We start from the raw sequence: 26,805 nt of genomic DNA on the forward strand, positions 1-26,805 counted from the left end.
GGGAGACTGGACGAAACACGCCGGACAACCTGGAAGGAAGAAAAGCAAAGCATCGCGAGTCACACAGACACAGGGCAGGGAGAGCTACGGCCTCCGTCCCTGCAGGCGCCCGCCCCTCACAAACCCACCATGTTCTTTGCCGCGAACTCTGGTGAGCGCCTCGGGTCGCCACGGGACGCGGTGCGCATGCGCGGGGACGCCTATTGTGCCGGGACCTCGCGTTACCCCTGGAAACACCGGAGCTTCGGCGACTCGAGGGGACAAAGGTCAGGCGATTCAAGATGGCGGAGGACCTGGACGAGCTCCTAGATGAAGTGGAGTCCAAGTTTTGCACACCCGACCTTCTAAGACGGGGCGTGGTTGAGCAACCCAAAGGTTGCCGTGGCGGCACCCACAGCAGCGACCAGAACCAAGCCGAGGCGAAAGAGAATCTCAGGTTAACGGGGCGGGAGGGGTGGACTGTTCTAGTAAAGCCCTGCTCCAGGCCCTAAAGCCGCCCCTCAGCCGCCCAACTCAAAAGAAACCTGCCCGCGACCTCCAGCCCCTCCTTGTGTCGGGGTTCAGACCCTCAGTGTCCCACCCTCCTGGACCCTCTAAGAGGATTCTGGCCTCTCTGCCCTCGGCGCAGACTCCGCCCCGGCCAGCCCGGGAGAGCCGGCCCCGCCCCTCCCGCCGAGCCCGCGGCCCGTGTAGGTCTCGGGTTTATTTCTGCCTGCCAGAGCCTGGGAGGTTCTAGTCGGGGACCGTGATGCAGCTCAGACGCCGCCTTAGCCCCGAGAGGGCTGTGCTGACCTCGCCCAGATTTTGCCTCAGTGCGGCCGAGCAGTTCTCATCTCCCTGTGAGGTGCCCTGTTAGACAACCTCGTCCCTTTACCTCAGACCCCACTCCCCAGGCCGATCCGGGGACCAGCTGTTAAGAAAGGAGAAAACAATTCCCTTCTAGTCTGTCTTTAGCTGAGTTTTGTGTTTTGTTTTTTTGAGTTGGAGTCTCGCTCTGTCGCCCAGGCTGGAGTGCACTGGCGCGATCATAGCTCACTGCAGCCTCCAACTACCTGGTTCAAGCATTCCTCCCACCTCAGCCTCCCTAGTAGCTGGGATTACACACCCGGCTAATTTTTGTATTTTTTGTAGAGACAGAGTCTCACTGTGTTGACCAGGCTGGTTGAGAACTCCTGACCTCAAGCTGTCCTCGCACCTCTGCCTCCCTTAGTGCTAGAATTGTAGGTGTAAGGCATCACAACTGGCTCAGTTTATTTTATTTTTTAACTCAGGGAGTTCAGATGAAATTAGATTCATGACAAAAGGATTAATTATTATGAACATTAAACCAACTACCTTTCTTCTCTCCATGGCCCCCTAGTTAAGGGTCCCAGGTATACAAAGGGAAATTTAGGGGCATTTCTTATTTTGGTTTTTGATCTAAAAACTACCTTTCTACCAGTCGTTTTTCTCTACGTAATTATTAAATCATAGGACTCCCTTCACTTCCTCATTTCCCCCACAACCCCTCAAAAAAGAAAATGTTCACATCAGAGTATTGTCCTTCACAGTGATGGCATGAGAGACTGCAGTAACTCTTGCTAGAATGTTTTGGAAATTGCCTCTTGCCTAGAATATTTTGAAAACGCTTGTGAAATTACACAGAAGCAACTTTGGATCAATCTAAGAACGTCATCTTTATTAATTTTTTGACTGCATCTTTGGTTTGGTGTTGGTTTTTTAGTGGCTGTATGTGTGATTTCCCAAAGTACCAGCCAACTCCATTACTAATTCACAGGCTTACCTCCAATGACATTTATTTATAAAAATTCACTCTCCGAAGATAAAAGCATTGAAAAAATTCTAAAGGAGTACATAAAATTTCTAAAAATTAGTTGAGTTCTGAGCAGCATTTTAAAACAAAACTAAGAGACAAGTATAATTACTATGAATAGGCTAACACCCATTTGGCTGGATGTTGTAAATATCACTCTCATTAACTTTTATTGTTTTGTATACTGGAATTCCCTATGTACCTATTAGCACGTCTACCATCCCTATCCCACAGCAGTGTTACTTTGCAATTTCTTTAGTACTTGTCATTTGTCCTTCTAGGGGTTAGAGCGAATCTATCAAGGAGCTTTTCAGAGCTGTTCATCTTAGGAGAACTAGCACGCAGAGAAGCAGGCTGTATTGAAGCAAGCTGCTCAAAATGGAAGGGACTATCTATGCGGGTCTTCTCCAACCATGGGTTGTGTCATGCCTGCTCTTGCTCTACTAAAATTCATCCATAATGTTTCTAGTACCTCAGCCCACCTTGATACATTAGATTTTTTAGTACTAAATAACATAAAAGCTGTAGTGAGCCAGTACTCTTGTCATTTATAAGAAAACTTTTCATCTGGCAATGTTGTTGTAAATTATACAAAACAGCAACAAAGGGCCTAAACCTTATACCAAATATAGTCCCAACCTGGATTCTAATATAATATATTAAAATTTTTCCTTGAACCAAAATTGGTACTTAAAAGCTAGGAAGCAATTTATGTTTGAATTTATTAACAGGAGATTACTTACTAATTGTATAGCAGTATAACCTATATTTCATATAAAAGTCAAAATACTGATATTACCTCTTCAAATGATAGCTTTGCAAATAATACTGTAAATGACCATGCTACATCTGGACACCAGGAACAACTGCTAATGTAAGAGGTCAAAACATCCAATTGTTAAGTGTTCAGAATGATAAAGAGAAATATGTGATTGGTTTTTTTTTTTTTTTAAGACTGATATGGGTTGAGAAGAACTGCAATAGGAATAAAGTGGGTCAGGATGATGCAGATGGGAATATTTAAAGATAATATAGCTTTCTAGATGACAGCTATAATAATAATAGCCAACATTTATTGAATTCTTTCTGTATGCTAAGTGCTTTATATATGTCATTTCATTTAATCTTCACAACCCCATGAGATGAATACTGTTATCCCCATTTCACTGACTAAATCAATGCTTAGTTACTTGCCTAAAGTCATATTGCTAAGTCACAAGGACATAGTAGATCTAGATTTAAGTTTTCTACATATACCTCTCATACATACCTCACACTTAATTATAGGTTTAAGTGTTTCAATTTCTTTTATTTTGAATATACCTTTTATTTTCAGCAGAAACTATCTTTAAAAAATTAGAATGTCAGAAACAGAGAGGGAACCAGTAAAAGCTTAAGATTAAGATTTAATTAAGATTATTTGATTAACATTTTATTAAGATTATTATCACATCAAAAGACCAAAAAAAGTCTTATACGGTGCTTTAAAATTATGAGTTCTCAATGAAATGTTGGCTTATTACTATAGCAAAGCATAGGCAAGTGTAGGCACTGTGAAATTTCATGATCTAAGAAGAGACCAGAATATTATGTAAGCTGGCAATTTGGATCTATAACAGTACTGATTAGGTTGGTGGAGTTTCAATGCATCTGATTCTTGAAATTGTGAAACTGCATGAGGGAGGAGAACCCAGAGAGTATGTCCTGAAAGCCAAAGGAGAGAATTTTAAGGGACATCTTAGCAACCTCCTATCAAAAAAGAAATATAAGGAATTGATACCCAGCAGTGTCAGAGGCTTCTGAAAGATTAAAGAGGATTGGAACTGAGAACAGCCATTATACTGTAGTGATTTGGGCAGTGGAAACCTTTGAGAGAAGAGTTTCATTATAGTTAAGGGATTAGAGGCCAGAAATAGAATATGATACCTGAAAGCAATTTTAAATAGCCATGTAGATAATCATTTTTATAGATAAAATATTTGAGGTTCAGAGAGATTAAATAATTTAAAGTAGGTCAGTAGTAGGCCTAGACTGGTGATGATTTTGCCACCAAAAGGGCATTTGGCAACGTCTAGAGACATTTTTTATTGTCATACCTGAGGAAGGGTATCCTATTATTTAATAGCATCTGGTGGGTAGAGGCCAGAGATGCTGTAAAACATCCTGCAATATACAAGTCTCCTGCCCCCACCTACATGCCCTACAGAATTATCTGACCCAGAATGTCAATAGTTCCAAGGTTCAGAAACCCCGGTCTAGGATTAGCACCCAACTGATGCTTAAATCTAATCTACTTGTAAGGAAGTAGAAATCATGGATATAGACTATTCTTCAGTAGTGAGTAAGAAAGGGTAGAAGCTTCAAGAGGAGTTTTTTGAAACGTCTCTTTGAAGAGGAAAGCCTTGAGAATACTCCTAAGTCAAGGGAAGAAACCGGTATATAGTGAAAGACATTAAGGGTAAAAGTTACAGTACAACTGAAAAAGCTAAGCCTGGAGATAGAATCAACCATTAGGTAGTAAACAGCAGTCTCTTGCTTTTCTTAAATCAGGTTAAATTATTTTACTCCAAGATGTAACAAAGACAGGCAATGTTAAGAATTGTCAGAGTAAATACATTTCTGAAATTAGAGAGTTTGACTAAAAAAAGTTGTCTTCTAAAACAAATAATGAAGTTATGAAGTTGATGTACAGCATCTACTTCATATAAACACTAAAGAAAGTTAGTCTTATGTAGTATTAAGTGCATGGACTGCCCCAGATTCCATTTCAAGCCTTTCTTCCCACTATTTATATGACCTTGAACAGATTTCTGAATCTCTTGATGCCTTTTCTTCGTCTAAAAAAAGTGGGGTTAAATATATGCTCGTGTAAAGGCTAAGGACAATGCCTGAGATATAGTAAGTATTCAGTAAATACTATTTTAGCTATTAGCTATTTAGCATCAACTATTAAATAGAAGTTATTTGCAGTAGTGGTTTATATTAATAATTCAGTGATGGCTTTGCCTGCAGAAGGTAGAGGTAGTTGAGTAGTTGAGATGTTCTGTCTAACAAATAGCACCGTTTTTTGGGCAGGGGAGGGGTCATTTGATTACATGACCTTCGGCTCCTCTAGTAAAGAGATATGGTTGACTTACAATGGAACTTTTAGAAACAAAGAATGACTGGTTAAAATTACCATTATTTGTAGTATCTGGTTCTGCTTATCATTGTACATATTTTGTATTCTCTAAGTATGTGCTTGATATAATTTAGATAAATACATACCCAGCTTCTCTTGAATATAATGTATATAGTTTTAAATGTCTCATTTTAAGTATATAATAGTATAGAACATATGTGAATTTGTACCTGATAAAGTATATCTGTCTCAACAAACTTAGACTGTATCCACAGTGAAAAAAATTATAATCACTTTTATCTTTCTATTATCAACTCTAGTAATGGACTTAAAACTCTTCTGATACTAGCTTTATCTGCCAATAAACTTCAGGTGGGTTTTCTGTGTGTATGTTTTCAGATCAACGGAAACATTTAAAAGAGAAGATGATCTTGACAGTCTGATTAATGAAATATTTGAAGAGCCCACCTTGGACAAAAAACAGTCTGTAAGTCAAGTGTTAGAAATATGTAGTAATTATTTCATTATTTCAAGACATGTTTAGAATAACTTAAAGAAGATGAAAATAGCTTCCGATTATCTTTTGAATTCTGAGAAACAGAATTACTTAAAGAAATTAGGCTGGGCGCGGTGGCTCACACCTATAATCCCAGCACTTTGGGAGGCCGAGGCGGGTGGATCACGAGATCAAGAGATCAAGACCATCCTGGTCAACAAGGTGAAACCCCGTCTCTACTAAAAATACAAAAAAATTAGCTGAGCATGGTGGTGCACGCCTGTAGTCCCAGCTACTCGGGAGACTGAAGCAGGAGAATTGTTTGAACCCAGGAGGCAGAGGTTGTGGTGAGCCAAGATCATGCCATTGCACTCCAGTCTGGGTAACAACAGTGAAACTCCGTCTCAAAAAAAAAAAAAAAAAGAAAAAAGAAATTATTACACTTAAAGAGCTGTAGAAGTAGTAAAATATTAGACACTCTTGGTATGTGTTTTCCTGTACATTTATCAGTAAGAATAAAAAATTAGAAAAGCTGTTAGCATAGAAGTCAACTCACACATCCAGCTGGTCACTTGTATTTATTTGTATCCTCTAAGAACACTTTTCTAAAAGGCCAAAAACAGCTTTCATTATAGGAATGTGCTTAGCACCTCACATGAAATGCCATTGCTCTTATCCCATGAAGCAATAAATTGTTAATATTTAATTTTTTTAAATGTTTATGTGTCTATTTTAACCATTTAAAAAGTTCACAGAATAATGTAACAGCAACCTATGTGCTAAACATACCAAGACAGCCACCCATATTAAACACATAATATTTGCCATATTTGCTTCTCTGGACCTTTTTAAAAGAAGCACAAATTAGAGATATAGTTTTTAAGACCTCTCTAAATCCTCCTCTGCTGACTTCCTTCCCAAAGATAACCATTTAGCCTTTCCATCCACACATTTATACTTTTATTACGTTTGTATATAACCATAAACAATTTTAACAGTGTACAGTAGTCCATTGTAGAACTCTGCCGCAGTTTACTTACCTACCTCCCTGCTGATGGACATTTAGATTGTGCCCAGTTGTTTGCTATTACAAATAACTGGAGAAAAGGCACACACATTTTAACATGTACACAGGGAAAACCATTGATTACTCCTTCATTAAATATCTTTGCATGGCTTTTTTTACCCATATACGGAAGTTTCTGTGGGATGCATAAAGCTAGAACAGGAATTCCCAGGTCATGAGGTGTGCTCGTCTTCAACTTTTCTACCCATTGCCAAATTGTTTTCCAAAGTGCCTTGATCACTTACATTTTCATACTGGGCAGTATATGAGAATTTATGTATTTTAATTTTTATCAGTATGGTGTGTGTCAAGCATGTCTGTTTGATTTAAAAGAAAGATACAAAATAGAAGTCTAATTTACGCAAAAAAATTAAGAAATAAATATAGTACCGGGGGTTTTGTTTTCTTTTGTTTTTTAAAGGATAGGGAAGATAAAAGCAAAACAGTGGACTGAAAATAGCTAGGTAATGGGAGTGGTAAGAATATGGAGAGGGACCATTTGTATTTTTGTCAGCCAGACTAAAAATCAAATGACTAGTATAGATTTTAAAATTTGAATTTTTCAAAATTAAACATTTTCAATTCACCTGAAGTAAATTAATAAGCTGATGCTGAGTTAAATAATATGTCAACACAGTAGCAATATTAAATAGTCATTCCTCGGTATACTCAAGGGATTGGTTCCAGGACCCCCACATATGCCAAAATCCATACATACTCGAGTTTCACAGTCAGCCCTATATTACCACCTATGTGAAAAATTGGCCTCTATATATGGGGTTTTGCATGCCACAAATAGTGGATTTCCAATCCTTGTTTGATTGGAAAAATTCCACAAAAGTGGACTTGCGCAGTTGAAACCCATGTTTTTCAAGGGTCACCTGTACCCTGCAAACAGAATACTTCATAAGTGCCGAGTAAGTGCGTAAGCATGGAATAGTAATGCCAATTAGTACTAATAGTAGGAAAAAATTACATCATTTTCTTGCTCTTCATTAGTTATTAATATTATTCATTATTAAGTACTATAGGGTGCATATCTGTACGCTATCTCTTCAGTTAAGGTGTTTCAGAAGAAAAATACTTCTCTGGTTTGGGTTTAAGATATACTAATTTGAAATAAAAGTAGCTCTTACAATAATGAAGAAATAAATTTTTAAGCATGATCTTTTCCTTTTTTAGTTATGTATTGTGTACAATTTTTCAACCTTCAAAGGAGACAACAGGTCTAAGTAAAACATTTATTGGGGAAAAAAAACAGTTATTAAGAAGCATTGATAAATAGATGGTCTATGCTGACATTGTCATTAGTGGTTAATATTATGCCCTGAAAATACTACTCCCCCACCTCACCCCCTGCTTTCCCATTCTGTTGCATTTCTGAACTGTTCCCAGAGCCACACAAGAAAGCCCAGGAACCAACAACAAACGTCAGAGTGTGTCAGCTTAGAGTCATAAACCTGAGTTTGGATGGTGCATGAAACATGCTTCGCAAACAGAAAGACTTGTGCAAATTACTATTTTTCAGACGTACCAAAATTTTTTCCAGTTCTGCTTAACATCAAATAAGAGTTGAGAGAAATAGTAAAACAATATTTTTACCTCTATTAAATTTCCTCACTCACTATGTAAAATGAAGGCAGGTCTCTGCATAGTTTAAATTGCCTTTTCTCCATCTCACTTCCTCTCCTTGGCGGTGGTCCTAGTGTGTGGTTGGTTTATGTTGTTTGGTACCATATACCAGTTAACACTTAATAAATGCTTGCTAATGATGATGATATTATGTAACCATATAGGAACTACTGTATGGTTGTGACTAGGTAGCTCTACATTTTCCTTGAACATTTATTGGTTGATACCATTCTATTTGATCAAAATTAATATTCCTGAAGTTACACAGGAGCTTGGTTAGTTTAATTTTAGTTCACATGACGCACATTCACAGCCTTTAAAAATGAGTCTGAGGTTTTTTTCTTCCTCAATTGAATTTTTCTAGAATGAAGTTTTAAATAGCAGGTCCTTCATATTAAATCATTGAGCTGTAATATTAACTGAAGAGTTATAAAGTGACTCTAAATCTTAGCATGCTAATAATGGCAATATATCAGTTTCCTAGCCTAGAAGTTAGTAGAGTAATTTGCAAATTCCTTAGGGAGTTCTACTTCCCTTTTGCCTTTAAAAGGTTTAATCATTGTTTTTATTTCAGAAACTTAAAAATGATGCCATCAAAATTTGTATTTAAGTCAGTTAGAAAATAGTCTTGTTATAAAGAATATTAGTTTTCATGTTACAGTTTTCTAAGTTACTTGTGGCCTTTTATTGTTTTGCTTTTTTAACAGAAATTAAAATCTAAATCTTCCTGTAACACATCTGTCAGAGCTTCCATTCAAGGCCGTGGTAAAAGGTAAGTTGAGATTTCTTTGGTGAATTCTACATACTACTGAGCAAACACTGTGAGCATAGTCTAGTAGATTTTGTTACCACTTAAGCAGCAGTGAGATTGAACAACAAAGCATTGGTTGGCCTTCAGGAGAAAGACCAATAGCAATATCTTCAGTGTTCTTATGGTCTGTGATCTCGTATAAAGGAAATTAAATGGGGAATTATTGCTATTGTAAATAATTTTCTGCCGCTTAAAAAAAAGCGTGAACAGTTTCTCAAAATTAATGGTCTGTTATATTCTTCAGTATTTGCTTCGTCCCTTACCTTATTTGGCAAACACATTTTTCCTTTACTCATTTTAACTCCTTGAGTGTTCCTGAATGTACAGGTTATATCCAATAAAGCAGTGATCCTACAATAAATATGTCTTCTTTGAAATGATTGGTTTGCTAGGGAAAATATACAGTTTGATTACAAGAACATAAAGTCAGTAAAACCAAGAAATTTTTAACAGGGCCAAATTCTCCTACTTTTTGTTATAACTTCATATTTTTGCATCTGTTAAACACGTCTAGTTGCAGTCCGGTGTACCTTGGTGGAAGCTCTATTCCATGTGGGATTGGAACAAGTATTTCATGGAGGTAGGTTGTCAGAAATGTATTATACTTTTTACTGGGTTTTTTCCAAATGGATGCCCAGTTGTTAAAATGTCATTCTTATCATCTTGGCATCAGTTTTATAAGGAGAGGTATTTTTATTAGCCAGTCTAAGAATTATTTGTTCATTATTCTTGGATGATAGCTATTGAAAGCTGTGATGTTGGGTATATATTATTCATTGTATTGATGCTCTCTTTCTAAGCCCCACTTGAAATGCCTGGATCACTCCAATCCCAGCGTTGTTTCCACAGGACACAGGAGAGTGAACTTCCTTCCAGGCAGTGGAAGCCAGTCAGTAAGGCAGTTGAAGCAAAGTGGGCAAGCAGATACATGATGCCTTACCCACACTGCCTTGGCCAGTTAGCATGCAGAGCTACAGGTCTGCATTACCCAAAGCATTCTCAAGCATAGTCACTTGATTTTACATGTTTACATATGTCAAAAGCAGAAATCCTATGTTCTTTGTCTCTTCCTTGCCCTTCCTACACCCACTTTCTCACTCAGTACCTCTTTCTGGGCAGTCTTATAGTCATGATGCCACCTCCCCCAAACCCGTAATAGCCCCATAATCTTAGCACGTTCTATTCGCATTTTCATAGTATAGGCAAACAGTTTGGTTTTAAGCAAATCCCACTCTTCTGCTGCTTTTAGTTCTATTTTTGGCAGAGGCCTACTTACCTAGCTTACTTTATTGAATATTTTTATCTAGTTATTTCTAAAACACTTATTTTTTGTTAATTTTTTAGGAAAAAAAGGCATAAGTTATATTATTGCATGTTGATCACATTTCTGGAGGGATAACTGTTATATAGTCAAGTGTCACCAACAAGGATACATTCTGAGAAATATGTCATTAGGTGACCTCCTCATGTACAAACATCGTAGAGCATACTTACACAAACCTAGATGATACAGCCTACTACACACCTAGGCTAGATGATACACTAGCCTACTACACACTACTAGGCTATAAACCTATACAGCATATCACTGCACTGAATACTATAGGCAATGGTAACACAATGGCAAATATTTGTGTATCTCAATATTAAAAAGGTGCAGCAAAAATACAGTATAAAAGGTTTTTTGTGGGTTTTCTTTTGAGATGGAGTCTCACTCTGTCACCCAAGCTGGAGTGTAGTGGAGTGATCTCGGCTCACTGCAACCTCCACCTCCCAGGTTCAAGTGATTCCCCTGCCTCAAGCTTCTGAGTAGCTGGGATTACAGGCATGTGCCACCATGCCTGACTAATTTTTGTATTTTTAGTAGAAACAGAATTTCACCATGTTGGCCAGGCTGGTCTCTAACTGCTGACCTCGTGATTCGCCCGCCCGGGCCTCCCAAAGTGCTGGGATTACAGGTGTGAGCCACCGTGCTGGCATTCAGATTTTTTAAATGGTACAGCTGTATAGAGCACTTAGCATCAACGGAGCTTGCAGGCCTGGGAGTTGCTCTGGGTGAGTAAGTAGTGAGTGACTGGGAAGACCTAGGACATGACTGTGCACTAGCATAGACTTTATAAACACTGTAACGTAGGCTACACTAAGTTTAATTTAGAAACCCTTTAATAGTATTAACCTTAGCTTGATGAAACATTTTTCATTTATAAACATTTTTATTTTTTAACTTTTGATTATTTTATAGTAACAATTTAAAATGCAGATTGTACAGCTATACTAAAATATTTTCTCTCTTTGCATCCTTATTCTATAAGCTTTTTTCTATTTTTTCATTGTTTTTTACTTTTTAAACTTTTTTTGTTAAAAACGAAGACAACACACACATTAGCCTAGGCCTATACAGGGTCTGGATCATCCATATAATGGTCCTGCACCTTCACATCTTGCCCCACTGGAAGGTATTCATTGGGGCGGGGTGGGGGGGGTGTCATGACAACAGTGCCTTCTTCTGAAATACCTCCCAAAGGACCTGCCTGAGGCTGTTTTACAGTTAATTTTTTTTATTAAGTAGAAGGAGTACATTCTCAAATAATGATACAAACTATAGTTTAGTAAAAACTGAACTAGTAACATAGTTTATTATCATTATCAAGTATTAAGTACTATACATAATTGTATGTGCTATTTTTATACAACTGGCAGCTCAGTAGGTTTGTTTACATCAGCATCACCACAAACACATGAGTAAGCACTGTGCTATATAGGACAGCTATGATGTCACTAGGAATAAGAATTTTTCAGTTCCATTATAATCCTATAGGACCGCTGTGGTATGTGGTCCATTGTTTACCAAAACATCGCTGTGGCACATTAACTGTATTCAATAATAGAAGTGTGGCCGGGCGCGGTGGCTCAAGCCTGTAATCCCAGCACTTTGGGAGGCCGAGGCGGGTGGATCACGAGGTCAAGAGATCGAGACCATCCTGGTCAACATGGTGAAACCCCGTCTCTACTAAAAATACTAAAAATTAGCTGGGCATGGTGGCGTGTGCCTGTAATCCCAGCCACTCAGGAGGCTGAGGCAGGAGAATTGCCTGAACCCAGGAGGCGGAGGTTGCGGTGAGCCGAGATCGCGCCATTGCACTCCAGCCTGGGTAACGAGAGCGAAACTCCGCCTCAAAAAAAAAAAAAAAAAAAAAGGCAAAACATTGGCCAGTGAGGAACAAAGAAGCAGATGATTACTCCTATGGCCTCACTTTGCCACTAATAAGCTCTGAAGCCTTAAGAAGGGATGCTATCTTCTAAAACCTGTTTCCTCACTCTTAAAAACTAAACATGGCCGGGCGCAGTGGCTCAAGCCTGTAATCCCAGCACTTTGGGAGGCTGAGGCAGGTGGATCACGAGGTCAAGAGATAGAGACCATCCTGGTCAACATGGTGAAACCCCGTCTCTACTAAAAATAATGAAAAATTAGCTGGGCATGGTGGCGCCTCCCATCTACTCAGGAGGCTGAGGCAGGAGAATTGCCTGAACCCAGGAGGCGGAGGTTGCGGTGAGCCGAGATCACGCCATTGCACTCCAGCCTGGGTAACAAGAGCGAAACTCTGTCTCAAAAAAAAAAAAAAAAAAAAACATATTTCGTGGAGATACTCTGAGGATTAAATGAAATAATGCTTGAAAACTGTGCCTGTAGTGCAAAAGACAGGCACAGTACTGCAGGCACACTGGGTTCTAATTATGGTATCTTTCTCATCCATTATTTCTGCTTTCTCATTATGTTATAGCTCAGGGACAAGAATCTTATATTCTACTATTTTCCATTTTATCTCAGGAAATACATATACTTATAGGTGCCTTTCGTTTTTAAAAATGATCTTTAAAAAACACATTCTGGTTTACTCCTAAAAAGTAAATATTTCATTAAGATTTTCTTATATATGAAATATTTTGTGTGTACTTTGACTTAGTTCTAGCACAGATGAAATCTTTGCTAGATGGAATTTCAGTAAACCAAAGAACAGCCGCTTTCATAGCTCAAGGCTCCTATCGCATACCGTTAGTCCAGTGGGATGCCAAAATCAATTATACCCCATTTCTACCTCCTGCACAGCTGTGAGAAGAGATACCAGTTGCATATATATGCACAGGTAAATGTTTATATTCACAGATCTTTTATTAGATGCTCCTTTCATGACACAGAATTTGCGCCCATAGAAAGATAAATGCGTGTTCATCTGCATTTGTAACATTTTATATGTGAAGTTTATACCGTCCAGAGCACTTTTTATATATGCATATTCATTTACCTGCTCCACAGAGGAAAAAAACCAAGATTCTGATCAAGAATTTTTACCTCCATTTTAAAAATGAAGAGATTGAGGTACTTGTGTTAAATTCGTCAAACACAAATTAACCACCTGGTGGGTCCTAGGGATTAAATGAACAAATAAATGGATACTTTCTGTCCTCAGTGAGCTTTCAGTCTAGGTGAGGAGATAGGCTTTGAATACATGATTCCACAAATAAGTATTTAATTTCCATTGGATATGTGGCATGAAGGAAAAGTACGGGATACTATAAGCATAGATGATGGACACACTAACTAATATGAAGGGTCAGGGAATACTTCTCTGAGCAGATAACCAAACCACAATCTGAAAAATGAGTAAGAATTAGGCAAAGAGAGGTGACCATTGGAGCCAGAGAGCACACATGTTTAGAAGATCCCTGGGAAGGGGTGGAGCTGGTGGTGTTCCTCCGGAGGAAGGAACAGAGAGCATCTGGCCATGCTGGAGCATAATGACTAGGGAAAGAATGGCTGCTGATGGGGCTGGAGAGAGAGTAGAGGGACGTTCAGCTTCAGGTCCTCTAATCCTCTGGAGGATTTTGGAAAAGGTATGTCCTGTGTGCAGTGGGTCAGATTTGTGTTTCTTAAGTCATGTTGGCTGCTCTGCAGAAAATGGCTTGGTAGTTGGAGGGGCAAAACAGGAAAGGACACAGGAAGGCTAGTCAACAGGCAGTCATTAGAGTGGTCCAAGAAAGAGACGGTGGGAGCTGTGACCTCAGTGGTAGCAATGGCTATAGGGAAAAAGTCAAATTTGAAATATTTAGAATATAGAATTGACAGAATCCAGTGATTAAGTAACTAAGGGAGGTAAGAGAGAAAGTTAAGAATAACTCTAGAAAAAAAGAGAAAAAAAAAGGAGAAAAAAAATTAACTCCCAAATAATGTGTCATATCAAATATTACAAAGCAAGGATTCAAATTGGTGACTTGATTCCTAATCCATTATGCTTTCTATGACACCACTTGGCAGAAAGCCATGTAATATATGTAAGTGGGAAGAATCTTAGCTGATGTTGCTGTTGGAACTGCTGTTACTTTCAAACTGTTTAAACACCAAGATTCTGTGGTCCCATTGTGCAGATCTGATAGGATTTAACAGAGAACCACAGTATCTGGGCAGAAGATTATATTGGGTTGGTTTTGGGGCATTCTTATCATAAACATCTGTAAAACGGCGAATTCTACTTATTAGCTGGACAAAAGAACAAAGCTATTGGTGACGTCTTATATGTGATTTCCTCTACATTTTAGAAGGAAAGACCTGATCGTTTGTCTTTCACTGGAGTCATGACTTTATATTAGATATGCTTTTATGTTCATAGCTATGAAACAGAAATATATTTCAGTCATGAAAAGAAGTACTGATTTACATGACCAGAGCATAAAGGAAATCAAATCTATCCTGCCTGTTTGTGTTGTTTGTTTGATTTCTAGATACAGCTCTGGTTTGACGTAGTGCTGAATGACTTTAGATGTTAGAAAACGATTTGCCTTTTACTGGTTGGTGGAAAGGGGAGAGAATAGTAGTAGGAAGGACGGTGGCAGCAACAAGTAGTACAGATAAAATGAAGGCATTTTCAAGCCAATCAAATTTTACTCTCCTAATTATTTTTTAAACTACTGCAAGACTGGATTATTCCATAGACTGGTACTAATTATGATCTAATAGAGGAAATTGTAGCAGTGGAATGATTTCTTAGCTGCAAGTTAGTTTTATGTTTCTCAAAGGACAGTGTTTGTAGGAAAATGTGGTAGTGTGAATAGATTTGAATAAACTACTAAATTTTAAATTAAATTAAAAAGCTGTATTTAACATTATGGTTGAGATTTTACACATACAAAATGTCAGGAAATTCTAAATTATAATTCCCACAACAGCAATAATTCAGCCAAATTGCACATATGTATTAAGGCATTAAAGTTAACACTCTGTGCAATCGTGTAATAAACTACGTATGCATAAGAAAGCAGGTCATAGTAGCTTTGGAAACTATCACTTTGCATTTCCTGACTTGTACATTCGAAATCTGAGTTCAAATGTGTACAAATGTAGTTGTAGAATTTCCAAATGTAGAAATGCAACTTCATAAATTGCTAACACTTTGAAAGAAAATATGGACTTGCCTATGAAACTTGTATAGGTTTTAAATGTTTCATTATTATTGTGGTTCATATTTTTAGACATATAAAGCATTTATTCTCAAACTTTCAGGCCAGAAGTATTTGCAATTTTGAAATTAGCATATCTGAACTTTGAAAGGAAATAAACGAAAAAAATATAATGTTTTCATTACAGAAGTATTATATGGTTATTGAAAGAAGAAAAACAAAATTGAAGCACATATAAAGAAGAAGATAATAATCTCCCTTCCTTCCCTTTATTCAATTACTCCTGATGCAACCAGTGTTACTAGGTAGTATATAACTTTCTACATTTTGCTCCTTGTAAACTTAGAGCCATCTATATAGGAATTTTTGTGGGGGATTGTTTTTACAAAAACAGGATCATGCTGTATATGTTAGTGTACACCTTTCTTCAGATGTCCCTCCAGGTTAGTAAATAAATCTAACCAATGCTCTTTATCAACTGCCTGATATTCCATAGTATAAATACACTGCATGTTACTCAGGTTTTTTCCCATTTTGATAGATAATCAGGTAGTATCCTGTTTTTTGTCACTTTGACAATACTAAAGTAAAAATTCTTGAGATATATGTTTATATACTGGTGCTTTTATTTGTACATATCCCAAAATGGATTGCTAGTATAATGGCTAGGTATAAATTTTAATTTAAAAGTAATACCTGGGAGGCCAAGGCAGGCGGATCACGAGGTCAAGAGCTGGAGACCACTCTGGCCAACATGGTCAAACCCTGTCCTACTAAAAATACAAAATAAAAATACAGCTGGGCATGATGGTGCATGCCTGTAGTCCCAGCTACTCAGGACGCTGAGGCAGGAGAATCGCTTGAATCTGGGAGGTAGAGGTTGCAGTAAGCCAAGATAGCGCCATTGCACTCCAGCCTGGCAACAGAGCGAGATTCCATCTCAAAAAAGAAATTATAATAATAATACCAAGAATTTCCCCAAAAGGCTATAGCAGCTCACATACCCACTAAAAACATATGAAAGTGCTAATTTTTCCCAAATTAATTGATGAAAAAATATATCTCATGGTTGTAATTCTATGAAGTGTGTTTGAGTACTTTTATTATCCCCATTTTACAGATATGGAAACTGAGTCATGTGAAAGTTATTTTTAACAGTTACACAGATAGTAAATAGTGGAATCAGCATTTGAACCTAGGCAATCTGTGTCCAGAGTCCATGTCCTTAACTACTATTCTTTGCTGCCTGTGCTACAGACAGTGATTATTGTTCTTTTTTTTTTTTTTTTGTCATTAGTAAGCATTTTGTGTGTAGTGTAACTATTTAACCGCGTGTTGAAAATGAAATGTTTTCTTCCACTCTGTTACTAGTCTCTTTGCCTTTTTTGTCTTTTGGCATCTGAAAAACATGTCCTTTTAATTTTTTGATGATCAAATGCATCTGTGTTGATTCTCGTTTTTGAACACTCCAAACAATGGAGGGTTTCCTTAAAGTACATCAGAATTATTATAGCATTCAAATGGTTTGCAGCAGCAATTCATAATTCTTTTTTACCTTGCTCTGTAATATTTTACTCTTATAGTTGCTATGTTGTATATATATAATTGCATTTTGAGGGTTGCCTGTAATTGTAATTCCTCAGATACTCATTAAATACCTATTGTATGCTAAGTGTCATTCTAGCAGTTCTGCCCACTCTCTCCAACATTATCGGAGTTTTGCTCTTCACTGCATCTTGAACATCAACACGCAGCATGCTCTTTTTCCTCCTCTCTTAAACATAATCTCTTAAACCCACTTCCTTTACCAGTTACCACTCCATTTAAAAAAACTATTCAGATATACCTTCTACGTGAGGCCCGTGCAGACCACCTTATTTGAAATTGGAACCCATCCCCTCCTCATACTCCCAGTTTTCTTTACCCTACTCTACTTATTTCATTCAAAGCACTTGTAACCTCTAACATACTTTATAATTTAGTGAATATTGTTTGTTTCTTCTCTCACTGCAGATGAAGCCCCATGAAGACAGAATCTCACTAACACATACTTGACTCTCAATAAGTATTTTTTAAGTGAGTGAATGAATACATTATGCCAAGTTGTGAGAAAGTAGAAACAAATACGATCTTTTCCCAGCACTTTAGCAGCTTATGGGAAAAGCAGATTCATTTCAATGTAATGTGACATATTCTTTGGTGGCGATATTCCTGAAAATTCCAGTAGGAAGGGAAGCATTTAAAGAAGTTAGCTTAAATATACTTACAGCATATCTAATATCTTTAAAGTGTTACAAGTTAAAAGTTCTCCCTCAGACATAATTTGAAAACACCACGGAATTAAAAGATCTACAAATCTATTTTCTCCTATATCTATATATGTGAATATTCATTGTACAAGATTGTAGTAAAATAGGTAGGTTTGTGCAAAAATTTAACCTTAAGGTTTAGACTATAAATAATGCTTTAGTATAAACATTTATAATCAAATTAATCTGTACTTTTCTATTGTTTATTCAGTAATCTAATATATGGTGTGTCCTATAAATAAATCACCATGTTTTCACATTTAAAGATTCCAGTAATCTTTAATATACCATTCTTTTTTCTCTGAACAGAGCATGTGACCATCTGCGTTGTATAGCCTGTGATTTCTTGGTAGTAAGCTATGATGACTATATGTGGGACAAATCATGTGATTATCTGTTTTTCAGGTATGTTGCTAAAGAACTTCACTCTGAAAAATGTACCAAGTACTTCATATTTCTTATTTTGACGTATTCTCTCAGTGGATTTGGCCAGATCATATGGGTTTCACCTCTTCACTACAGTCATGTGCTACATTACGATGTTTCAGTCAACAATGGACTGCATATACATGGTGGATCCATAAGATTATAATGGAGCTGAAAAATTCCTATCACCTAGTGACACCATAGCCACTGTAATATTGTACTGCAATGCATTGCTCGTGTTTGTGGTGATGCTGGTGTAAACAGTAACATGCTGTAGAAGCTTGTAGCCTTGGAACGGTAGCCTATACCATATAGCCTTGGTGTGTAGTAGGCTATACCATGTAGGTTTGTATAAGTTCACTCTATGATGTTCACACAATGAGGGAATTGCCTAACAAAGCATAAGCAATGCATGACTGTGTTTCTATCATCCGTCTCCTCTCCATCTGTCTGCTGTCAGCCTAGATAAGGACATGTTACTTCTGGACAAGAATACAGAAGTAGCCTTTTCACTGGTTTTTCTGCCTACAGTCTCTTCTTTCAGACCATCCTTCCCTTGTTCAGAATTAAAGCATAGCTCAGAGTGTACTGTCCTGCCCAACACTCTTCCACTTACAGAATAGTGTCCAAATTCCATAGCATGGCATTCATGACCCTCTGCAATGCAGCCCCCATCCATCCATCATCCAGCTTGGTCTTCCCACAATGTATATTTCACCTTTACAAGATTTTAGCTACATCAGAGTACTCCGCTCCCATTCCCTCTGACTTTGTACAACCTCTTTACCTCCTAGGATGCCTTCCTATCATTTTATCTACCTAAACCCTACCTGTCCTTCAGAGTGCAGTACGTCACGGGTCTTCCACGATTCTTTCACCACTCTCTTGACTGAAAGAAAACTCTTCCTTTCCTGTGCATTCGTGGTGCTTTGGACATATTACATACTGTAATATAAAACTGAAGCGCTTAGGGTGGTGTATTACTACCTTTCTTGTGGCTGAGATAATGTCTTACTCATATTTATATAATTTGTACATTCTTGTACACTTACGGCATACCTAATATCTGTAAGGTGTTACAGATTTTAAAAATATATTTGAACTTTTCATTGACATTTTCAAATAGAAATTTAAAGCTAAAAATTAATACAGTATATTATTGCAGCACTTTTTAGTAGCATAAAGAAAAGGGTAAGAGACTTTCCCCTACACCTCCTTTGGCAAACATTCTTGGGTAAATCTATGAATATACCCTAATTTAATTGTTTTTAAACTTTTTCACATCAAGAACCACTTTAAAAATCTATGAAGCATTGAATCCTCTTCATACACATACACACAATTCAAATATAAAAATACATGGAAAAATTATAACTTGAAAAGTTTCACAGTTTCCAACCCAAATAAAGCCTAATGTATTCCCAAAATCCGAGGTCAGGAACTCATACTTTTAGGCTTAGCCCACTTTTTATTAGTGAAAAAGTTAGCTTTTAACTGCAGGTTCACTTTTCCTTCTCTGACTTTTCTAAACCCTCTGCTATTTACTATCTACTAGTTAATCTAATAAGTGGTTAATAATCCCCATATGTCACCAAGATGAAGCATGAATTTTTATAAAACCATCATAGAATAATAAACGCATGTAACATCAAGACGGTGATGAACACAGGCATCAACTGTGGATAACTTAGTCGGCACTGCTTGCCGTATCTCAGAGTCATCAAGAACAGCAGTTGGTTTACCCGAGATCTGTGGCAGCCTAGTTTAAAAATATGTGTGCTTTTAGATAAAACAGTGACAACCAGAGGATTTATTATACTATTAAAAATAAACAAGTAGTCATTATTTAAATCAGTCGAAAATACTGTCTCAGTTCTCAAGACACTTAGGAATATGTTTGGGAGATAAGAAAATGGAACAACTAAAGAAATAAGGCAGTCTCCACCATCAGGATACAAATCACTGATATGATAGTTGTTTTGTACAGTATACTGGTGTTTCTTTATCCAGTAGGCATTATTCAGCATCTAGTCTATGACACTCTTAGATACTGGGCTCATAAGATGAGAGGAACCCAGGGGAAGGAGACATGGGAGGGGACAAGCATGCGAGTAGGAAGGTTGTACAGACAGTAGGGCCAAGAGCGCTGATGGGAGGTGAGCCTTGGATGGGAAAAGGAAGACCTCTGTGACTGAGGAACCAGCAAGGTACTGATGTGTTCAGGGAGAGCTTGCCAGGAAATTGAAGGGTTTCAGACCTGGTGGCCTGGTTTTGAGAATGAAGATGTGATCTGCTGAAAATAAGGGAGAGGAGTGGGAGTCGAAGAGGATATGGAATAGTCACTGAGGAAACCAGAAGTAGGCAGTGACCAAAGACAAGTTAAAAGGTTTGTAGAGTACCCTTCAATGTCCAGCAGAACACAGGGAGCCATTTATTTTTAGCAGTGTCGATCTGCACACTTGTTACACAGTGAAATGCTGTGCAGTTATTTTATTGTTTTATTTTACAGATGAGAGAAATAAATGTATCCTAGCTTTGAGAAGTTTTAGAACTTTTTTTTTTTTTTTTTTTTTTTGAGCTAGAGTCTCACAAGTTGTGTTGCCTAGGCTGGAGTGCAGTGGCGCAATTTCAGTTCACTGCAACCTCTACTTCCCAGGTTCAAAGAATCCTCCAGCCTTAGCCTCCTGAGTAGCCAGGAATTCAGGTGCACGCTACCACATCCAGCTAATTTTGTAGAGATGGGGGTCTCACCATGTTGCCCAGGCTGGTCTCAAACTCCTGAGCTCAAGTAGTCCACCCATGTCGGCCCCCCAAATACAGGGTTTACAGGCATGACCCACCACACACGGCTGAGTTTTAGAACATTCTAAAAGGAGTGTAAACTATAATTATTGACCACCTTGCTACAACAGCTGAAGAAAATGCTTTTATTTTTATCTTAAATCATGTGTTTTCTTTAAGGAATGGAATGATTTTTCCCTAAGCTTTTAAGATATGTGCATTTTTAAAAAGCATTTGAAATGTCGTAATTAGATCCCTGCCTATTTATGATTCCTAATCTAAAATCTCGAAGGATTCAGTCAAGTATCAAATGTTAAGTTTTCAAAATATTTTGCAGATCAAATAAAGGACGTTTTTCCTCAACAGCTTAGTTTTGGTGGGGTTTTTTCTTTTTGTTAAAATTTATATTATTCATTTCTTCCCACAGCTAAGTCATTTAGCTGGTCAGACCGTTTCCTGAAATCAGACGTTGGCTTGGAAAATCTCAGGTTTTGTTAGGTTCTAACCTTCTAAATTGTGCCTGAATTTTGTACAATGTGATTAGTACTGAATGTGTGGCCATTGACCACCAGAGGGCACTGTGTAGCCTGCCTTCTGTTGCAGTAATACCCACAAATAATGTTTAGATGCTGTATCTTTTTCTAGCATTCATGCTATATTTCATCCTTTCACTCTGTATTTTTTCATCATTTTATTTTTAACTTTTTTCCATTTTTCTTTGCCACACAATGTTTATATTAACTCATTACATGGAATGTCACGAAAATTATTAATTAAACGTCTGTAGTCTTTTTTATGATAGTATCAAATCCAATGGTTATCATTTTTACAATAGCCCTACTTGTTGATTTAATTATTTCAACATCATTAATATGTATTTCAGGATAGACATTTTTGTTACTGATAGTATGAGTAAATAAGCAGATTATTGAAACTGATGAAAATTTTCCATAGTTAATTCATCAGAAGTTTATGATCTTTATGCCTCTAATGTTCTCTTTACTTGCCATATTGAAGGGTTTTAAAATATGGCATAGTTGAGTATCTGAGATAGGAGATGAGCCACCATCCTTTCCACCCAATTTTCATATTATTTCATCTCTGATAGGACAAATCAGTAAATCTCCAGCCCTTTGGGTTACTGTATTCTACAACCATCAATAAATTGTCTTAGAGAATTGCCATGAAAAGTACAGATTATCAAAGAAATACCATCAGAAAGAGAACGCTGAAGCATGTCTTCTAATGTTAGTGTGAGGGATCTAGGTTGTCCAGTGCTCATGTACTAGGAAGGTAAGAAAATAGGCTGGGCACCGTGATTCACACCTGTAATCTCAGCACTTTATGAGGCTGAGCTGGGTGGATCACTTGAGTCCAGGAGTTTCAGATCAGTCTGGACAACATACTGAGACCTCATCTCTACACACACAAAAAAAAAAACTTTTAAGCCGGGCACAGTTGGCAATAATTCCAACAAAGTTATAATCTTAGTCTTATGCCTGTCGTCCCAGCTACTTGGAAGGCTGAGATGGAAGCCTGAGAAGTCAAGGCTGTAGTGAACCATGATCATGCCACTGCACTCCAGCCTGGGTAACAGTGAGACTCTTTCTCAAAAAAAATAATGACTTTTTTTTTTTTTTGAGTCATTAAACACTGTACAGAGCCACTATGCTAAAACTTTCCTGTTTTACTAATAGGAACAACATACCAGAATTCCACAAATTAAAAGCAAAGTTGATAAAGAAGAAAGGAACACGAGCATATGCCTGCCAGTGTAGCTGGAGAACTATTGAAGAACTGACCGACCTTCAGACAGATCATCAGCTTCGTTGGGTTTGTGGTAAACATTAAGAATGTAGACTGCACATTCGGACAGATGCATCCATGAGAGCAGTATCCGTTAATCATCATAATGTTTAGGCAATGGTCCCTAGCAATACATTCCCTGTGGGAAAAGGCAGTGAATTTTACTGATACAACTACACACAGTTTTTAAGACCAAATGGACTAAGGAAGATTATTATAACACTTTGGAATTTTTTTTCATATATATATATATATATGTATATATATATATATATATATGGGTGTTTCACTTAGTAAGTAACAGGCATCTATTCTTTACTAATCTGTCTTCTGTTAAATAGAAGTTTAATTATGGAGTTTCATACAAATATCTAGTTTTTCATTAGTAACTTCTACATTGATTGCTAATACACTTAGCAAAACATTCCCCACTTGTAGCAGTTAAAACAGATAAAGCCGGCCAGGGCAGAGAGGTCATTTAGGGGTGTCTACAACACTTCCTCCAGACAGATCTGTTGTTGGCAAAGATCATAATTTAGACGTGGAAGAAACCAGGTGATCAGTGGCTAACTAAAGGGTATTCAGGAGTTACAGGTATTTTGCAAAAACATTGCCTCATAGTTGATCTTACCTCACAAACTCAAGGCAATGTTGTGTACAAAATTAAATATATGTTACTAGTTCTAGCTTATTGTCCCTCTTTTGTTTATTAGATATTGAAAGTTATTTTCTCTTTTCAATACTCAATAATATATAAAAAGTTTGATGCGTCTGAAAATCACAAAAACTCTAAAGCATACAGGTTATTGTTGGATTTTTCAACTATTTTCTATCCTTTAATACCTAAAACTCCATCAAGTGAAGAAAACAGCAAGTAAGATAATTTTTCAGGCAGACTGTGGACTTTTCTTGTAGGATCAGGTTGATATATCATTTATTAGGTGAGTACATGAAGAGACAAAGCATATCTGAACCAGCAGGTAACCTGTTGGGCTCCCTCCTGACATCACTGAGATCTAAGGAACCCTACAATAGCAGCACATTCAGGAAATCAGATCCCTCAAAATTTCTAGCTCCCAACCCCATTGAGAGATTCTGGGAGCTTTCCAATCTGCCACAGACTCTCTGCTACATGTGTCTACTATATAGTTCAAATGTGTGACACAGGGCATACTGAAAGGGAATAATTCCAACAAAGTTGTACCCTTAGTCTTATGCTGAATTTGTTCCAGCCACCCTACTGAAGGGAGGAAGATTTGATCATTAGAATCCTTTTCCTAGCCATGACACATTTACATACTTGTGAAATTTACTGTAGTAGGTCTAGCATTACAACAGAATAGATCTTATAATGGCCAATGCTCATACTTTTGTATTAAGGATATTATGACAGATCGGGCGTGGTGGCTCACACCTGTAATCCCAACACTTTAGGGAGGCTGAGGCGAGCAGATCAGCTGAGGTCAAGAGTTCCAGACCAGTCTGCTCAACATGGTGAAACGCCATCTCTACTAAAAATACAAAAATTAGCTGGGTGTGGTGCTGCATGCCTGTAATCTTAGCTACTCAGGAAGCTGAGGCAGAAGAATTGCTTGAACCTGGGAGGCGGAGGTTGCAGTGAGCCAAGGTGGCACCACTGCACTCCAGCCTGGATGACAGAGTGAGACCCTGTCTCAAAAAATATATTATGACAGAGTTTAGCTTTCAATAAAAATACATCCGTAAAGTTATATCTACATGTAATTGAGTCAGAAATATAGGGGGATGTTGATTGAAGTCAACTGTTACAAAATATAGCAGAGCAACAAGATCAACACATTCAGAAGCTTATAGCATTTGGCACATTATTCATTATGGTGCAATTCTTTTTTATTCCAGTAAGCAAATTTAGTAAATCTCTAATTTGAATTTTTTTTTTTTTTTTTTTTTTTTTGAGATGGAGTGTTACTCTGTTGCCAGGCTGGAGTGCTACTCTGTTGCCAGGCTGAAGTGCAGTGGCGCCATCTTGGCTCACTGCAACCTCCGCCTCCCAGGTTCAAGCAGCTCTCCTGCCTCAGCCTCTGGAGTAGCTGAGATTACAGGCGCCCGCCACCATACCCAGCTGATTTTTGTATTTTTGGTAGAGATGGGGTTTCACCATGTTGGCCAGGATGGCCTCGATCTCCGCCCACTTCAGCCTCCAAAGTAACCTACATTGCCTCTACTTTGAAGGAACAAAGTTGTCCTGGTTTTTTTTCTCTTTTATTATTTCATTTTAAGTATCCTAAAACTTATATACATTGCCTATGTTTGGCATTCCATAACATAATAATTATAAGAGTCCGCCAATGTCAGAAATATATGTGTGAGTTTCCATTTTTGTTGGCAATGTACTTTATAAGCTTTTTAATATAGTACAATTTTAAACTAAAATGTAGAAAGAATATTATGTTTATATACAACTGCAGAAATTATTAACTGTTGTAATTTAAGCTGAAAATGCAACTATTTTAGTATCGGTATAGAAGAAAAGTATAGTTTCTAATCAGCTGTAATTTTAAAATGCAAAGCCTATAAAATGTTCAAGATGTTTGCCTATTTGTTTTTAATATTTATAATAATTTTCTGCAAGTGGCTATTGTTAAGCCAGGTAACTTCTTTATTTGAACTGTATTATACTCTCAGACCCTTATCCTGCCTAGAAATGAGTAAGTAATAAATAATTACTCTGTATTTATTTACTTCTTTTATTTTATAATAAAATATTCATTTGGATGGACATTAATTTGAAGTCATTTTGATAACTTTTTTGGGGGTAGGGAGACAGGGTCTCTCTCTCTTGCACAGACTAGAGGGCAGTGATCTGGTCATAGCCCACTGCAACCTTGAACTCCTGAGCTGAAGCAATCCTCCCACCTCAGACTCCCAAAGTACTGGGATTATAGGTGTAAAGTACCATGCCTAGTCAAAAAAAATTTGCTTTATGTGAGCAGAAAAGTTTCCAACCATCCAGTTAAACAGATAACTTGTTTACATTGAGGAGGAGAAGCATGCGATAACTCTGGTGTGTGTGTATGTGTATACATGGATGTGTAAAGAGAGTGTGTGTACATGCGTTTGTAAAATAACATGGGTCTTCAAAGCAACAGGTCCAAGTTTAGGAAGAACAGGTCATGTTGACTTGGTGGTATATGCCCAGAACTAATCTGTTGATGTCAATAAACTTAGTACCTTTTTTTCCTTGGGCCAGAGAAGATGTCATCAGACTGTAAATCTGAATTGCTTTCTCTTTCTCTTATTGATATTTAAGAGTATGAAAGAAAAAGAAGGTCTTTGTGTCCAAAAGTATTGTGATAAAGCTTAGTCGTAAATTTCAAATGCCGATATTTCTCAGCTGTAATGTTTTAACAAAATCTCTATCAGCCAACCTACTGCTCCCAGTAATCAGCAATATCTCTTGTATATTGCTTGCATAAAATAGTTCCACATGCAAACAAAAAATTTAAAATACACAATCTCTTTAGAGATTTCACATCTTATTGTATCTCTTTTAGAAAAAAGAAAAAAGATTGCATTTTATATATAGATATGTGCATGATAATTAAATTTGACTTTCCCCAAATGCCTTGAGATAAGAGATGACAAAATGAAGTGTGACAAAATTAGAGTTCAGAGTCATGTGCCTTAGAAAGTTATGTGACATTTTGGGCTTCATTCACCTTATCTATATGAATTGTAATACTGCTTTTGTAAGTTTAAGGATTAAATCGTATAACATGTAAAAAGTGACTAGCATAGTGTTTGGTTCAGAATAGGTGCTTAATAAATAAATGTTCTCATTCTTTTTTATTATTATACTTTAAGTCTGCGGTACATGTGCAGAACGTGCAGGTTTGCTACATAATTATACATATGCCATGATGGTTTGCTGAACCCATCAACCCATCATCTACATTGGGTATTTCTCCTAATGCTATCCCTCCCCTAGTCCCCCACCCTGAGGCAGGCCTCTAGTGTGTGATGTTCCCCTCCCTGTATCCATGTGTTCTCATTGTTTAGCTCCCACTTAGGAGTGAACACATGCCATGTTTGGTTTTCTGTTCTGTGTTAGT

General features: G+C 37.5%; 2 protein-coding genes across 6 annotated transcripts in view; one reads left to right on the plus strand and one right to left on the minus strand.

The window, feature by feature from the left end:
• The window catches only part of PLEKHF2 (pleckstrin homology and FYVE domain containing 2), a 362,342-nt gene that overhangs the window by 216,110 nt on the left and 119,427 nt on the right, over nt 1-26,805 (minus strand). The gene's annotated exons all lie outside the window — the stretch shown is intronic.
• CFAP418 (cilia and flagella associated protein 418) lies at nt 28-25,478 on the plus strand. 3 transcript variants are annotated; one of them, XM_003938751.4, is made up of 6 exons: nt 48-436; nt 5,334-5,421; nt 8,836-8,900; nt 9,454-9,519; nt 18,011-18,106; nt 22,606-25,478. In XM_003938751.4, the coding sequence occupies exons 1-6, from the start codon at nt 282-284 to the stop codon at nt 22,757-22,759; spliced, it is 624 nt and encodes a 207-aa protein (XP_003938800.1). In that variant the 5' UTR covers nt 48-281; the 3' UTR covers nt 22,760-25,478. The 3 variants fall into 3 exon arrangements, with proteins under 3 accessions (XP_074242943.1, XP_010347687.1, XP_003938800.1); XM_074386842.1 differs by lacking the exons at nt 18,011-18,106; nt 22,606-25,478 and adding an exon at nt 18,107-22,596 and having other exon boundaries at nt 28-436; XM_010349385.3 differs by lacking the exon at nt 18,011-18,106 and having other exon boundaries at nt 43-436.

Source organism: Saimiri boliviensis, chromosome 15 (genome assembly GCF_048565385.1).
Source record: "Saimiri boliviensis isolate mSaiBol1 chromosome 15, mSaiBol1.pri, whole genome shotgun sequence".
Taxonomy (NCBI): Eukaryota; Metazoa; Chordata; class Mammalia; order Primates; family Cebidae; genus Saimiri; species Saimiri boliviensis.